A 17743-nucleotide genomic window follows, 5' to 3' on the forward strand; every position below is an offset into this window, starting at 1 on the left:
GAAAACCTGTTAGCGGAGGCTGTGGCAGTATTCCAGGTTAGAGATGGTGGTGGTTCTTGCACTAGTGTACGTTCGCAAAATAGAGCCTGTCTTTGAAGAAACCATGGTTCGGCCTCACCTAGAATGATGTGTAGTTTGGTTGTTGCACCTGAGGTGTGACCTGGAACCACATGCAGCTGAGCCTCACTAGCCTCTGGACAGTTGTCACGTGAGGGTGGACTCAGAATAAGGTTGTTCTGTTTTAAAGATTATAAAGCATTTAAATGCTTGTGCCTGGTGCTAGGTAAATAGTTTTATTATTATTATCAGGTATGAATATTGGAAGTCTTCATTTTGTCATACCTGTAAGTGGGAGACTCCTTTGCAAATAATAGAATACCAAGTATAAGTCAAAGAGTCAGAGGTACTTAGAAAACTCTACTCTGGACTGAGACTATGTATGGAGTCCAAAGACAAATTGACCAACAGTGAGAAAGAGCAACCTAGAACTCAACAGCATTAATACCTCAGAAAGGGTCGCAAAGAAATACCAATATACATAGCTATTTTTTGCATTACTTAGCATTTCTTAAATTATGATTTTGTATCAGTGGTAGTTTAAAGCAGCAGGTAATTTTACATGAGAGAATCAAAAACTGAAATTAATGGTTTAAAAGATATAAAACCACATCTAAAAAATAAAAAATTCTGATGTGTAATCAGGGCAATAATAGGTATGTCTGTAATGATTTGTTACTTTATTTTGCTGTTTTAGAATATTGTAATGGCCTTTATAAGATGTAATTTGTAACACAAATACTAGCCCTGATTAACTGTATGTCACTCTATCATTACAATGCTTTGTGGTAAATTTTGCTACTAAAGTACAGCTTTTAGCTGAACAACTATAATTCATCACCATGTTAATATTTAATTTGAATCCATTTTTAAGATTGTAATGCTGTAATAGAATTGACATACCTTTCGCTTGATTTTGAAGTAACTTGAATTAATATATTGACTCAGTTTGGGCAAAAATGTCCCAGTAAATACAATGAAATGATGAAAAAGTCATGTTAGGTTAATAAAAATATTGTTTGTGGATTTTCTTTCATATATGAAGATTACTTCCTCTTCTGCTTACCCTCTCCTTTTTTTTAAATTGGATTTCTGCTTTTTGGTAGCATTTCTGTTTATGCAGATAACTTCAAAATGTCCTAAGTTTTAACTCTTGCAGGACTGAGCTTTTGAAATACTCCAACCATGACTAAAAGAGAAGCAGAGGAGCTGATAGAAATTGAGATTGATGGGACAGAGAAACCAGAGTGCACAGAAGAAAGGTTGGTTTTTTTCTGCATTTACCACTTTTTATAATTATCAGCATAGCTACTTAAAATTAAGAATCAAGCCATAGTTTGGGGGAGTTGTTTTTGTTTTTTTTTTTTTTTTTAAACTGACCTCAGCATTTTGCAGGATAACGTATTGGCTTTTTTACCTTTGACTTAATTGCTTTGTATCTGGGAGGGAAAGACAGTTTTAAACTAAAGGTAGTAATAAATATAGCTGATAATGATGAAGCAGTTGATTGCAGTAGTTCTGCCCCTAGGGCACTGTTTGATTCTTTTCCTTTCCTCCGTGCTGGTTACTTTTATTTCAGAAAGAGGTTAATTCACAACCTGAAATAATTTAACAAATATCTGTAAGTAACTGCTATAAACTGGTAACCCTGAGGAATATGTGAATAAGTGAGACAGTAACCTGCTCTTAGAGAGGCCGCATTGTGTTTGAGGAGGCATACAGGTATAGGGGTAGTTATGTGCCCAGTACCAAGTATATAGTGCAGTGAAAGGTGTCAGTTTTGGGGATAGTAATGGAAGATTACTCCATTAAAGAGGGAGAGCAGTGGTAACGAGTTCAGAATCCAGGGACTCAGTCTGGGTAAAAATAGAGATTTGAGAATCAAGAAGTTTGAGGAAGATGATGGCTAATGGTCCCTATGTTTCTCTATAAAGCAGAAGATGAGATAGTATGTTGAAAGTAAAAGTAACTAAAGAGTAATAGATAATAGAGGACTTCTGCGGAATAAATGAAGGTTTAGAATAACTCTGTGTTGAATGGACCAAATCACCAAGGTTGATAGGGATGCTGAGTGTTGAGAGTTGAGCTGAGATTTAAAACCTTAAATTTTTAATAGAGATTTTCAGTGTGTTTGAGTGTGCTAAATCTCTCAGTCATCAGATACATATATGCATGTGTGTGTATGTGTTTATACATACATAGGTGGATATATTTATTTTTATGTATACACACAAATGGCACACATATCCCAAAGTGTTTACTATTTGGCCCTTTACAGAAAATCTTTGCAGATGTCTCATGTAAGAAATTGATAATTACTGTGTTAACCTGGGAAGTAGCCATTAAGGAATTGCTGCTGTGAAGCTGTAGTATACAGTAGTTGTGCAAGAATTTAGGTCCAGTGATGTGAGATCATCCAGTTTTTCAGGAGAAATTCAGATTTTTGCATGAAGTTTCCCAAGGTTTAAATGGTGGCAACAAAATATTTAAACATTTTTTAAATGTTGAGCTCAAATAAAATAGGTTGTAAATCTATCTTTTTTTTCTCTAAATCTATCTTAAAGTGGCATTTCTTCTAAAGAATGGTTGTTAAAAAGAAAATTATAGCCTATTGTGCTATCACTAAAGAATTTGGTAGAAATACTTAGCCAAAAGACCCAATTAATTTACCTTAACAAAAATAATAGTTATAATAGTTTACTACCATTTAAAAATAATTTTCATTTTTAATCATGAGCGGTCTACTATAACTTTTGAAGTATTAGAAAAATTTAGGCTGTGTACTTTTATTGAATATGATACATATATCGCATTACACTTGGAATTTATGTGAAAATGGAACTTGACAAATTTTTTATTTCTTTTAATTTTTATATTTGCCTCAGGGGTATAGGTCTGTGAATCATCAGGCTTACACATTTCACAGCACTAATCCATAGCACACGGACAAATTTTTAAATACATGGTGCTGTCTTTGACAACTACAGTGAGAATTAAATCATATTAAAAGTAAACATGCTGTGAAACTTCATTGACTTCCAGCTCACCAATCTAGTAGATATTATTTGATGTCTGCTTTCTCTTTGAGTCCATATAAGGATTTTGAAAAAAGTATGTAAAATTATTTGCCAAAGATTTTACCCCAGGGCACTTAAGATTTCGTAGAATTCAAAGTATGAAATAACAGTATAGAAGAGCTTCAGAGTTTTAAAGCAGGAGTATATTTTTTTTAAATGTGGAATTGCACTGATTATAACCAGTAGTTCTCAGATTAAATTAAATGGAAAGTATTTTATATAATTTATATTTTCATACCTTATTATGTACATTTATGTTGGGAAAGGAAATTGAGTAGTAGAAATGGCATACAGATTTTGACGGGACTCTTTATTTTCCATTTTGGGCCTAAAATTATCCAAAATAAGTTGAAAATGTAGTATTTATATTTCCCTATGAATATGGTATATGCAGTATTTATATTTATTTATACACACACACACACACACACAAACACATACACATACTCCTAAGGAGATACATTTGCACGGTTGCTTTAAATTTTGTGTTAGCATTTCTCTGCAATTTAGTATCCAGTTTGGCAGTGCTAGTTGGTGAAAAGCCTACCACTACGAATAGTGTCTATGCAGAAATGAGTTTCAAAAACCAGACTTTAGAAATAATTGTTAACCATTATATCCTTTAATATTTAGTATTGTGGAACAAACCTACACGCCAGCTGAATGTGTAAGCCAGGCTATAGACATCAATGAGCCAATAGGCAATTTAAAGAAATTGCTAGAACCAAGACTGCAGTGTTCTTTGGATGCTCATGAAATTTGCCTGCAAGATATCCAGGTAATTTTTTTTTTCTTTTGAGATTTATATTTTAGCATTTAAGTCTGCATTAGAAATTTTTTTTTTTTAAAGATTTTATTTTTAAGTAATCTTTACACCTAACGTGGGACTTGAACTTTGACCCCCAGGGCCTAAGAGTCACATGCTCTACCTACTGAGCCAGCCAGGCACCCAGAAATATTTTTTTTGTTAGCCTTTTATCTCTATAGCTATAGTCTTTATAACAAAATTTGGCCAATATTGCAAAATTTACACATTTAAAATAAAAGTTCTTCCAGCAAAATTCCCTCCATTTAAAATTGTATCTAAAAGATTGAGTACTAGCAGTAACTGGGTAGCTCGGTGGGTTAAGTGTCCGACTCTTAATCTCAGCTTAGGTCTTGATTTCAGGGTCACGAGTTCATGCCCTGCATCAGGCTCCACGCTGTGTGTGTAGCTTACTTAGGAAATAAAAATCTTGAGTACTGAATCAAATACTTGGTTTTTACTTTCACAAATATGAAATGAACTTAAATAAATGTGAATCAGAGCCTAAACGTAAAGTAGTGAGAAACACATTGACCTTGGAACTTGAAGTGTGTCCTAACACTTTGTAACTAGGTTTTAGCTTCTTTGCGCATTAGTTTCCTCATCTTTAAAAAGAGAAAACTGGAGTAAGTGATTTTTACCTTCCCTTCCATTTTTATTTGTTCCAGCAAATTTTATTCCAGTGAATTTTGGATAAGAATTTAAACACCAGTGTATGTATTTTTGGAGTTTATTGCAATAGGATTTTACCTGCAGTCATATTTTAATAATACGTTTACAGCATATTCATAGTCATGTTTTATAGTATTCGCTCAAGAAAGGTAATATATTCATGTACAAAAAGTAGCTTAGATAGAATTGCTCAGAAGAGTTTCTCTAGACCTTCCTTGAACATATGAGTAAGTACTAGAGTTTATATTGGTTTTCATCGTAATTTATACAAATACATATTGTGTCTTCTTTTGGATTGTTTGGTTTGTCTTGCTCTTTCCTTCTCTCCTTTATCTGCCTTGTGTTATAGCTATTCCATGTTACAGGAATTTTGCCTTAGTTTTTTAAAAATTCAAATCATCATATATGTATTATTTTAAAATAAGATTTTGGTGTAGAATAACTTGAAATGTTTTAATGAAATTCATGCCTTTCAGTTTCCACTCAACCATACTTTTATCTTTTCCTTTCAGTAAGTCTAGTAAATGTTGCGGAGGGGTGGGAAAGGAAGGATATTGTTCTTCTAGAATTAGAGAATGTATGTGGGTCTGATATTAATAATTTTAGGATTTAAAGTTTTTCTTCTCTCGGAGAGAATAAACTAGCACAATCTTTTTGGAAGGTAATCTGGTATTTAATGTCTATTAATGTTAAATGTGAAATATCTAGTAGTTCACCTCAATAAATTGTTCTTAGAGAAATCCTCACCTAAGTGAGCAAAGTTGTACATATGAGCTGTTCATTGTTTGGTTGTGCAGAAAGTGAAAATAACTCAAATGTTCCAAAAACACAGAAGGAGAGAAATAACTTCTGTAGATTGGTGTACAAGGCAGCCATGACAGATTGGTGAACTAGAGCTATATGGGCAGTGTACCTTGAATGAAAAAATATTTGCAGAACACTGCTGCATTATCTCATTTTAAATTCACATTAGTCTTTGAAATCAGCATATTCTTTTTTTTTTTTTTTAAAGATTTTATTTATTTATTTGACAGAGAGATCACAAGTAGGCAGAGAGGCAGGCAGAGAGAGAGGAGGAAGCAGGCTCCCTGCTGAGCAGAGAGCCCGATGCGGGGCTCGATCCCAGGACTCTGAGATCATGACCTGAGCCGAAGGCAGCGGCTTAACCCACTGAGCCACCCAGGCGCCCCGAAATCAGCATATTCTTAATTACATTCTGCAGATGTAGAAACTGAGATTTAAAGATCAACAATTTGCCAATGCATAGTTACAAAGAGGTACAGTAGAATTTGAACCCAGGCCTGTGTGACTCCAAAACTCTTTCTTTAGTTATTTGAGGCAGACTTTTAAGAGAGTCATCTCAGCATCACTGGACTTAACCTGATTTTCTCATACGTAAAGTGAAGTGAAATCTGGACTTGACCTCTTACTTGCCTTTCAGCTATAACATTTGTTGTTCTAACATGCTTTCTTAGCATACCTGAACTACCCAAAATGAAAATATCACTTGTGAAATACCCAGCACATCACAAGTTCTCAGAAAATATTAGTTGAATAAATGGAAATACGCATAACTGATTGTATCACAGAATTCCAAGCTAGCCTAGGAGCTAAATCATTTTGCAGTCCTCCCTGTCTCCCTTCCTCTCCTCAAAAAAAAAAATGTGAGATTAACAACTTCTCTTCTTCACATCAGTTAACCACATCCACTTGGAATCAGAATGCTTGCTGCTTGTGGTGATGCTTTTTTATTTTCAGATGAGTGCTGACTTGAAAGCCAGTGGAAAGTAGTGGGGTTGTGCTAATTTGAGGAGTATGTGTACTAGTTGTGGTATATTCAGTACTACCTGGGAGTTTACTTCCATAGTTCCATATGCTGTAGCTTCTAGTAAATCATACCTGTGTCTCCAGAGAGGAGAAATCTTGAGATTAGGGGAGTTTGTAACAAAGCATCAGGCACACTTCTAAGGAGTGAAACTACCGTATTTGACCTATCTTTCTGCATGGTTACATAGTTTGTGTTATCCCTGTTGTTAGACCTAAAGTCACTTAAGATTTTAGGTTTTATATGACATTTTTAATATTAGAAAACATGTTTGTACCATGACTATAGTATCGACTGAATTCTTCGGAATGGGAGTCATAGGAGCTTTGTACCTCTAGCTGCATGAAATGCAGGCACAGGAATATACATTATTCAAGATCATTGCAATGCAGGTCTGCCTTTAAAATGGTGACAGACAACATCTGAAAGTCAGAATTACTTTTTGTCATCAGGTTGCTGTTGTGTGAAATGCATTCACACATGGAGGGAGACATGGAGGATAAAAACACTAGTACTGAAAAGATACAGAATTTTGATTGAAGATATCAAAGCTAGGTTAAGTAATAAGGTCATAAATCCCTTAACTTTATTAACTTCATTGCAAGAGATTTAGAGTTAACCTTGATCTTAAATGTGTGGCATTCATTATAAGGGGGACATGGCAAAAAATATGTTAATAGATTTATATAAGTCACCCCACTAATTAAGCACCCTTGCTTATTCATGACAGATAAATTGCATTATCTTCTGCTTAAAATATATTTACAGAATAAACAGTCACCTTTTGACATTATTTAAAATCCTAAATTAGACTCCAGAGCTAGAGAAAACCACCATGTCAAATAAATTTGGTTAATTTATGTTGTCCTTAATTACTACCACAATGGTTAAAATATGTTTAAATTTGGCAAAGAATTACAAGGTATGACAACTTGGATAATTAGATGTGTTCTTATAATTTCATTCGTATGCCTCAGTAATTAAGTCCTATTTGATACATACATTTGTATTAAACCTGATGACTAAATCAAAGTAATCTTAATCATTTTCTCATGTTTAGCTGGATCCGGAACGAAGTTTATTTGACCAAGGAGTAAAAACAGATGGAACTGTACAACTTAGTGTACAGGTAATTTCTTACCAAGGTAAGCTACTTTTATGGTTTTTTAAAAGTTTAGCTCATGTTTTTTAAAATATGGAGGAGCTCAGTTTTTATAAGTTTGGGGTGTTTTAGGTGGTTGTCTAAATTACTTAATGTAATATTATAGCCAGACACTCATGCTTTTGGTTTCATTATTAGATCTGTCAGGGTGAAGCAGATAGTATAATGTATTCTTTTTTCTTTTTTTTTTAATATAACAAATTCTAACTAGTTTTTTCAGGGAAAGTTACATCGTAAGGTAGAGAAAGCTGGAAGAACAGGTCCTGGTTGACTTTCTTAGAACTGCAGAACTGGATTGCCAAAGAAGCTGTTGCCCTGCCGTGATCTGGAAAATGCCAGATCTGAAAGCCACCATTATAACTGTCAACCTAGAAGCACTCTGCCATCACATGGATCCACACTAGCCAAAAAATGGGTTCCATGTACCTACTTGTCCCTTCTTGTTTCCAGATAGAAGGCTTATGCCAGTGTTTCTAGAGCCAGAATCACGACTGGACCCCTCGCCACCAGGAAATCTTTTCCCTACAGTTTAGCATAGAGAGAGGAATTGGCAAAAGATGTTGAGTAACTCAGTTACTCATATCCACCACAGTATTTTACTAATCTTGTGTAAGTACAGAAGTTAGAAAATTAGGAAACCATTTTAGTTTAAAAACTAAAATTTTTAAAAACGTGGCTTGTTAGAAGTTCTGACCGGAGTTTTAGACTAATTTTAATATTGGAACATACTGGATTGCTTACACTGGCATTCCACAAATCATAGTGTTCTCAGACTATAAAAATGGTAGTTATCCCTTCCGGTCTACAATTTCCCCAGTACTGTCATTGACAATAAGAAGGAAATTCTTTGTTTTCTCTTTAAAAGCCTAGTCACCTCTCAATGTAAGTGGATTTGGGAAGAGCTGACTTGATGAAATTTGAGTGACAGATTAGGGAATAAATCTTAGAAAAATATTTTTTTTAAGTTACAGTTATTTTTCTTATGTATATTTGAAAAAAGTGACTTACCTTTATACCATATCATGAGTGATACCAACATATTTTATTATAGAGTTTGTTTTCAGGGAGGATTGAAATTGAATTTTAATCTTTCAAATACACTTTGATTAAATTTGATGTAGAATGTAACAGAATCAATGACCAGACAGTAGTTGTTAAGCAATAATGATAGTTTTTTAGATCTGTCTTGTAACTGAAGTATCTGAGATGATTTTATAAAGGGCTAATTTATTTTGTTTTGAATATTTTAAGAATTTGGAGGGTTTTTTTTTCATTCAATTGAAAATGGAAATCAGAAGGTAATAATGTGAATTTAATTTAACAAACTCAGTGCCTTTTCATTTTTAAATATGAACTTTGACTTTTGAAAAGAAAAGCAGTCAGTAAATAACTTTAATTTGCTTAGAAGGACTCTTAAAAATTCTACAGGTGGGTAACTACTACTCACTTATACTTTTCCCTAGTCTGGTTTTTATTTTCTAATCCGTATTGGTACTTTTTTCCTAATAAATGTTTCTATGTAGCTGTGTGTGTGATGTTGGTGGTGGTGTTTTTATGTCCTTTTACACTTGCAGAATAGTTGCAAGAGTAGTGAAAGAATTCTGGGATGTCCTTTACCCAGATTCTCTAAATGTTAACTTTTATTACATTTGCTTTATTCTCCATCCACCTGTCCCACATTACCTTTTTTGCCCAGTTTAAGAATAAGTTGCAGACATGATTTCCTTCTATCCCTAAATGCATCAGTATATGTGTTTTCTAAAAACAAGGTTTTCTTTTATATGACTACATTACAATTATCAAAATCAGGAAATTAATATTAACACATTACTGTTATCTGATCTACCAAAGTTCTAGTGAATAATTTTATTTGTGTCTAAAAGAGAGCATTTGCTCTACCATTTGAGAACATAGAATCTAAGCAGAATTTTATTTTTTTAGTGACTTTCGTGTTTTCATTTAGATTACCTTTTTTTTTTTTTTTACTCCTTAGGAATTGAACCTAAGCTAAACATCCTTGAAATTGTTAAACCTGCGGAAACAGTTGAAGTAGTTATTGATCCAGATGCCCACCATGCTGAAGCAGAAGCACATCTTGTTGAGGAAGCTCAAGTTATAACTCTTGATGGCACAAAACACATTACAACTATTTCAGATGAAACCTCAGAACAAGTGACAAGATGGGCTGCCGCTCTGGAAGGTTATAGGAAAGAGCAAGAACGCCTTGGGATACCTTATGGTAATAAAATACTTAATTACATATTAGTAGAACAATAAGAATTAACCTTGACGTAGAGGACGCTAGGGTGAGTAAGTTGGTCTATTTTAAATGTAAAATTTTAAATTGATTTTCTGGATCTCTCTTTTTATCCCCTTTGGACAAATATTGTCCTGGGTGCTAAGAATACAAAGAAATTTAAAAAAAAAATTCTCTCTTTAGGGTATCACTGTGGAGTTGAAGAGAGAGAAGATAAATGAAAAGAAGTTACCATAAAAAGTAGCATGTTTTTAAGCTGTCAGTAACTTGTATAAAGGGAATATGCTATTAGGATCTTAAAGAGATCGGGGCACCTGGGTTGCTCAGTCAGTTGAGTGTCTGACTTTTGACCTTGTCTCAGGTCATGGTCTAAGGTACCTGGGATCAAGGCCCAAGTCAGACTCCATGCTTAGCCTTAGGCATGGAGTCTGCTTCTCTCCCTCTCCCTCTCTGCCCCTCCCCCACTAAAATAAATAAATCTTTAAAAAGAGAGAGAGAGAGAAAGAATCTCAAAGGGATCACAGTGGTCTGGGGAACTTTGGGGGAAAGATTTGTTTTAGAAAAACTATTGGGAGAAGACAGTCCAGACAGAAAATGTGTGTGCAAAAGTTAGACACAGCAGTGAGTAGCGAGAAGATTTGATGGAGTTACTCTTTTGCATTATAGAACTGCTTTTGATTGATGGATGTGACCATGGTAGATGAATGTGGCAGCAGTGCATGACATACGTTGGAGCAGTAGAAACTGAATGAAGGGAAAACAGGAACATGTTGTAGTTGACCTGTCACTAGGTGATAATGTCTAGGTTAGCCTAGACTCGATAATTTATGTGGGAAGAGATGAATGAAACTAGTGATAGGGCTGAGCAACTGACTGGTGGATTGTGTGAGGGTAGAGATGAGAGATTCAAGTACTGATACAGCTTCTCAAGCTTGGGTGACTAGGGCAGCGATCATACTGATGCGACCTGGTTACATCTTTATTACGAATTTAGTGAACAACATATGCCAGCCATCATGTTAAATGCTGGACTTTGAATGGCACATGAGACAGATAGGCCAAGCCCTCCAGAGCTTAAGTGGGGGACATGGGGAAGTCTGGTATTGGAAAGATTTGTCTAGGGAAAGTGTTGCACATATTACAGCTGAAGGTGGCCAGAAAGTATTTTCAGGTACACAAGATTTGGACTGGAGATGAAAATGTTTCCTGGGACTTAGCTCTGTTGAGTTTGTCTAGAAGCTATACAAGTATATACAGTCTCTGATGGAGAGAGAGAAAATGGAAAGGAACACAACGTTAAAGGCTGGGCCTTGTTGGCATTTCAGGTTGCGGAAAAGGAATGGAGACATGGAATAGCTGAGGAGATAGAAGGAAAATAAGAGCTGTATATAGTGTCTCTGAAATTGAAAAAGAGTTTTAGATGGTCAGGAGTGGCCACATTGCTGACAAAATGAAAAAAAAAAATGCCAAGTGAGGGGCACCTAGGTGGCTCAGTTGATTAAGCATCTGCCTTGGGCTCAGGTCATGATCCCAGAGTCCTGTGATCGAGCCCCACATTGGGCTCCTTACTCAGTAGAGAGCCTACTTCTCCCTCTCCCTCTGCCTGCTGCTCCCTCTGGTTGTTCTCTGTCTCTCTCTCTCTCTGTGTGTCAAATAAATTAAATCTTTAAAAAAAAAAAAACGCCAACTGAGTAGTATCTATTAAATTTGGTAATCAGAGGTTCATTGGTAGATTTAGAAAAAAAGTAACTAGAGTTAGAAAAAGCTGAATTACAGGAAAAAATAGACATAGAAGTGGAGAAGACAGCATTAACCTTTGGTGGGCAAATGGGAAGAGTGTTGGAGGGATAAATAAATATTATTGAAGGTTCATGAGTTGTTAGTAACCTTAGTATTTGTAGATAAAATAGTGAGGCACGAGCAGGAGAAGGATAGATGAGGAGAGGGGCTTTTAATTGGAACCTGAGAAGGTAAGCCCAGTTAGAGCCGTTCTTCAGATACGTGGTTGACAATATTGTTATTTATTTTTGACTTGTAAAAGCTAGCATAGACATCATGCTTGACCTTGTTGTTAGTGAGTTTGCAGTCACCTCTGAGAGAGGAAATGCTGAAAAGGAAGGAAGAGAGCATAAAAACACTTAAAATAATATTTTACGTAGTTTACTAGACTTCCAACAAGAACCCTTCAGTAGTAGGATCTTTTATGGAGAGTAGTATATAATAATGAATTATAGAGAGAGCAAGATTATAAACTCTGACTCAGGAGTACCTACCTAGGGGTATCATTTACTTTAGAATAAAGCTCTTTTTTTTTTTTAAGATTTTTAAAAAATTTATGTATTTGTCAGAGAGAGAGATCACAAGTAGGCAGAGAGACAGGCAGAGAGAAAGGAAAAAGCAGGCTCCCTGCTGAGCAGAGAGCCCGATGTGGGGCTCAGTCCCAATGTGGGGCTCAGTCCCAGGACACTGGGATCATGATCTGAGCCGAAGACAGAGACTTAACCCACTGAGCCACCCAGGCGCCCCTAAGTTGACTTAATTTTTAGTTTGTAGATTTCTGTATATACCAAGACTGACTTTCTCCCATTTCCATCACTCTGTTTTGTGCCAGAATTTTTCCCAAATTCTGAATTATCTTTAGATTGGTTCTTTTGTAGATCTGCCATAGTGCTGTCATCCTTGGACATCCTTGACTTGGCCTGCATTGCTGGATCCATTTTTCAGGATCTTATATTTTCCTTTTTCTTCGTTTTATTCTACCATTTACTCATTATTCTCTCATTCCTCGGTATAGGTTTCCTTAGAAAGGACACCTAGGAAATAAAAGTTGCTTTTGGGGGTGCCTGGGTGGCTCAGTGGATTAAACTTCTGCCTTTGGCTCAGGTCATGATCTCTGATCCTGGGATCGAACCCTGCATTGGGCTCTCTGCTCAGCGGGGAGCCTGCTTCCCCTCTCTCTCTGCCTGCCTCTCAGCCTACTCGTGATCTCTATCAAATGAATAAATAAAATCTTAAAAAAAAAAAGTTGCTTTTGTTTTTGGTTTGGCAGGGTGTTTTTTTGTTTGTTTGTTTTATTGGTGGGGGAGACTTTACATATCCGAAAATGTCTTTATTCTTTATTCTGCTCTCTCTGATTGAAAGCTTGGGTATAGAATATTAAGTTGAAATACTATTTTTCCTCAAAATTTATATGGCCCTGTTCTGTTTCATTATAGTGTGGGATGTTCAGGGGGCATTCTGATTCTGGTTCCTTTTTATATCCTTTTTATTTTTCTCTCTGGAAGCTGTTTTGATTTCCTTTTTATCTCTGGTCTTTAACCTGGTTTAGTGGCATTGTGCATCTATTTCATGTGCTGTAAATTTATGGATTATGGGGAAGTATTGCACAGCCCGGCACTGCCTAGTGCAGTAGCCACTAGTCCCACGTGAGCACTTCACATGTGCCTGGTCTGACCTGAGCTGTGCTGTGAGTGTCATATACTTGGTACAAACAGAGAAGAATGTAAAATCTTTTAAAATTTTTGTGGTTGATTACATGTTGAAATAACATTTGGAAACATTACATGAAATTATTATTACAATAAATTTCACCTATTTTTTTTTTTAATATAGCTGTGAGAAAACTTTTTAAAATTACCTGGTGGCCTGCAATATATTTCTCTTGGACAGCTGCTGATCTAGACAATTGTAGCCTTCAGTTCTGGGAAATTTTCCTGCATTATTATTTTGTAATGACTTTCAGTGTTTTTCTTTTTTCCTGAGACTCTTGCTGAATCTCTTGGGCTGATCCTCTGTATCTTTTTTTCTTTCGTTTGTCATTTTTGTATCTATATGAACAACTTTCTGCCAAATTTCTTGTCTTTATATAACAAACTATCCTGATAGTTATTTTCACTTTACAAGGGCTTTTCATTTTTGTTTTTCCTTTTAGCATTCTGATCACGTGTTTTTTTTTTGTTGTTTTTTGTTTTTTGTTTTTTTTTCATTTTGTTATTGCATTATTTCTGCTTCTGGATTCTAGTTTTCTGTTTATTTTTGTTTAATGCTTTGAGTCTCTCAAATATCTGTTCCTACTCATCTGTTCATAGTTAAAAGTGAGTTACTTTAAAGCTAATTAGTTTGAAGCTCTGGAAGGGAGTTCTTGACCATACTCTGGTAAAATGGGATATTGGTCATTTCATAAAGATTCCCAGGTGTCAATATGTATATAGATGTTTTTCCTGGGTATCTTTAACTTCTCTGGAGAATTGGCCAAATACCTGATAGGAGTAGAAAGTTCAGGTGAGGATTTAGGGTTGATGTATATGTGAATGCTGCATTCTAGAAATGGAAAGGGAAGTGCAGAGGGTCCCACTCTTCAGTTTGTAGACTTTTATTACTGGGATCAATGTACATTTCATGTCTGTCCCAGAAGTTCCGGGGATGGGGTAGTGGCGGGGGTCGGGATATGGACATGTCTTGGGGATGGTTTTCAGTTGGCTCTTGAGAATGAAGGAGAGGCCCTAGAGGTTCTAACAACACCATACACTTTAAATCAGTCCCCTCATTTTCCACTTACACTTCTGCTACCTGAAACCACCACAACCTGAGCCAGTAGAGGGATTCTGTAGTCAGGAAACACTTACTTGTTACTGTACCCTCCTGGATAGATATTTTAGGTCATAGCTTCTACTTCACTTGATTTTCACTCTGCTGACTGTCTTCAAAAATTAGTTGAAAGTCTCCCATCTGTTTGCATTTTCACTTATGTTCCTATGAGTTTGCTTCTTTTAAAAATTCCTTTACTGTCATTTTACTAGGGTCTTAGAGAATAAACAGGGAGAATATGCACAATTAGTTATGTTACACCAGAAGTCCTGATATTATTTAAGAAAACAAATCAGACTGATTACATTTGCCCCAACTTTTTCGATCATGATACTTTTTTTTGGCTCATGTTTATGTAAAATGAGGTTACTTGAACTTATAATGGGAAGTGTAGTTCAGGATAGCTTTTCTAGCTTTCTATAATTCTTTCCTCTTTTATTTTCAAGTAGTATTAAAAAATAGATCCAGTAGAGGCACTTGGCTAGCTCAGTCAGAAGAGCACATGACTGTGATCTCCAGGTTGTGGTTTAAGCCCCATGTTGGGTGTTTGTTTAAAAACAAAAACAAAAACATTGCCACTGGCTTTCTCAGTTGCTGTCTGTACCCTTAATCCACTCTTATATGGACCTCCTCTTTTTCTTTGGTGTTTCTGTGCCGCTTGGTTTAGATTCCATTCCCTGTAGTTTCTCATTGTGTTCCACTCTCCTGGACGTGATCCATGGCTCAGTTTGAAAAACCCAAAGGTGCTACACTATTCCAGCCCCTTAAATCTTACCATGGACCTTTGCACTCGATCGGGCAAAACTGTTTGAGCTACTCCTTTGAGCTTGGCCTGTTGCGCTCAGTGAAAACTTCTTGGCTGTGTTGAAGTTCTCCTGTGCTCAGAATGAAAATGGGTCAGATTTTCCTTTGTTTCCCCCTTAGTCTCCTAAACAGATACTGATACCATGAAGGTCTCTGAATGTTATTGCTTTGTCTTCATCTGTGTATTTTGGGCTTCCGTATAGATACCTTGTTCACCTGGTTTTATTGTAAATATACATGGATTTTTGGTTTTGCTGTCTTTTGCTTTTAGTGGTGTTTTTTTAATGTGTGCATTCAAAGACATTAAAAAACTTTCTGCCATCTTCTCAAAATCCTTCTCCCTTTTGTCTTTATGAAAAGATCAAATAAAAAATCAGTTCTGTGGCTGTCAATCCTGTATTATGTTTGATTCATCTTTTATTATAAATTGGCTCTTGATAAGTACCTAAATGTGTTTTTCCCCACTTACTCCATCTTAGGGGCATGTAACCAATACTGTTTAGATAGATCATCTTCTCCATGCAAAAATACCTAAACCGAAATTAATTCAGCCAGTTTTTATTGAACTTACATGGGTAGAATACTCTTTTGGGTGCCAGGGATACAGCGATGAAATATTTATACATGTTGGCCATCTTTTTCATTTGTGAACTCAATTAGATAGTAAAAAAATGATGAGGAAAATGACTATTTAGATTTACTTTCCATAGATTTAACAAATTAGGCCATGCATAAGGCATTGCGGTAAACTCCGAAGATAAACAGTGGTTTATAAAACACAGTCCTTATATTTCAGACCTTAATGTATTACAGGGAAAGACAGCTGAGAAAACATGCAATTTGCATGTTGTATTATAAATGCCACTAAAGGGTGAATATAGGAACACCAGCTTTTTACAAGAAGCGAAAGGGAGGAAAGATTATGTTTTGCACATTTTGGAGAGTGAGTCTAGCTCTTCAGAAACCCCTTAATAGTTTTCTTTTTTTTTTTCCCCCCAGTGCACCAAATTATATAATGCTGCAAAGTAATGTTTAAAACTTGGATGATTTATGCCATTCTCTCTAGAGAAATCCCACTTTTTATTCTTTCGGTTGACCCATTGAAGAGCAATTTTATGTTATTTTTTCTTGATAAAATTTCAGACTAACTGATGTAAATCAGGTGAATTCATTAAAAGTTTAGATTGAGAAATTGAAAAGGAGCTGAGGAGAAAATGTAGTGTTAAAAACCTTTTTATTTATTTGAGTTTATTTACTTCTCTTAACTTGGGGAAAGATCCTTTCCAGATTTCTCTCTCTCTCTCTCTCTCTCTCTCTCTCTCTATATATATATATATATATACACACATATATGTGTGTGTGTGTGTATTGACAAATTAACTGTGAATTTATATAATATCTAAGATAGGACTAAGCTAATGGTAATATTTTTCTCTTTAGATCCTATACAGTGGTCTACAGACCAAGTCCTGCACTGGGTGGTTTGGGTAATGAAGGAGTTCAGCATGACTGATATAGACCTGACCACACTCAACATTTCTGGAAGAGAATTATGCAGTCTCAACCAAGAAGATTTTTTTCAGCGAGTGCCTCGGGGAGAAATTCTGTGGAGTCATCTGGAACTTCTTCGAAAATGTATAAAATTTGAATTATTACCTGTTTGCACTGTAACTTGAGTTTAACTTTATTTCTGTATAACTTTGTCTTCATTGTTTGTTGTGATCTTTGATAATAGCAATAATAATTAACACCTACTAATTGTATAAGCTGTGCTGGGAGCTTTATATGTATTATCTAATTTAATCCCTCTAACTGATGCCACAAATCATTACTTTCCTTATTTTTAAGATAGGATACCATGGCTTAAAGAACCAGCCCCACAAGGGTACAGGGCTAGGGAATGGCAGAGCCAAGATCCAAAACCACACTAAAGAATGCCAGAATCCAAGCTCTTAAGATTCTGTGCCCTACACTTAGCTCTCTTCATAAATTCCATCCGTTGACTTCTGTTTCATCAGTCATTTCTTTCATTTTGAAGTCTGCTATTTATAAGTGTTTCCATGTTGGCTCCACAGATATTATTATTATGATTAAGTGACTCTATACAGAAATTAGAAACTACTTGGCTGACCAACAAAAAGCTCAAATAAATGTAAATTATTTTGTTTGAATTTTAATCCATCTTATATTTCAGTGACTGTCTGTGAAAATATTAGCAGTACCCTGTTCCCTAACATCATTCTACAGCAGGCCAGAAATGCTAGCCAGACCCACATACTTTTCAGAATGTGTGAATAAGACAAACTCTGACTTTGTTTGTGTAATGGTTATGGATAAAAAGGTAACTGGTAGGGTTTGTTCTGTTACCGCCCAGTAAAGGAACAGCTCTGGTTGGAGGGATTTTCCACAGGTATTCGAAGGCTTAGGGTTTTCATCTGGGGTGCTTTGTCTGCTGCTAAATAAAAAATGAGCTCTAGAGAGAGGCTTTCCTTCATTG

At 35.6% G+C, this 17743-nt stretch overlaps 1 protein-coding gene across 2 annotated transcripts in view; it reads left to right on the forward strand.

Annotated features, from left to right (window-relative positions):
* Window positions 1-17743, forward strand: part of LOC111151816 (GA binding protein transcription factor alpha subunit) — a 35083-nt gene that overhangs the window by 5419 nt on the left and 11921 nt on the right. The window contains exons 2-6 of one of the 2 annotated variants that reach the window (XM_022510034.1): window positions 1217-1319; window positions 3768-3912; window positions 7497-7581; window positions 9592-9837; window positions 16687-16881. In XM_022510034.1, the coding sequence (XP_022365742.1) occupies window positions 1243-1319; window positions 3768-3912; window positions 7497-7581; window positions 9592-9837; window positions 16687-16881 (748 nt within the window). In that variant the 5' untranslated portion in view covers window positions 1217-1242. Of the gene's footprint in view, window positions 1-1201; window positions 1320-3767; window positions 3913-7496; window positions 7582-9591; window positions 9838-16686; window positions 16882-17743 lie in introns of both variants that reach the window. The other variant, XM_022510043.1, reaches the window with a different exon arrangement.

The sequence above is a fragment of the Enhydra lutris genome, unplaced genomic scaffold (assembly GCF_002288905.1).
Source record: "Enhydra lutris kenyoni isolate GAN:26980312 unplaced genomic scaffold, ASM228890v2 scaffoldscaffold2, whole genome shotgun sequence".
Lineage (NCBI taxonomy): Eukaryota > Metazoa > Chordata > Mammalia > Carnivora > Mustelidae > Enhydra > Enhydra lutris.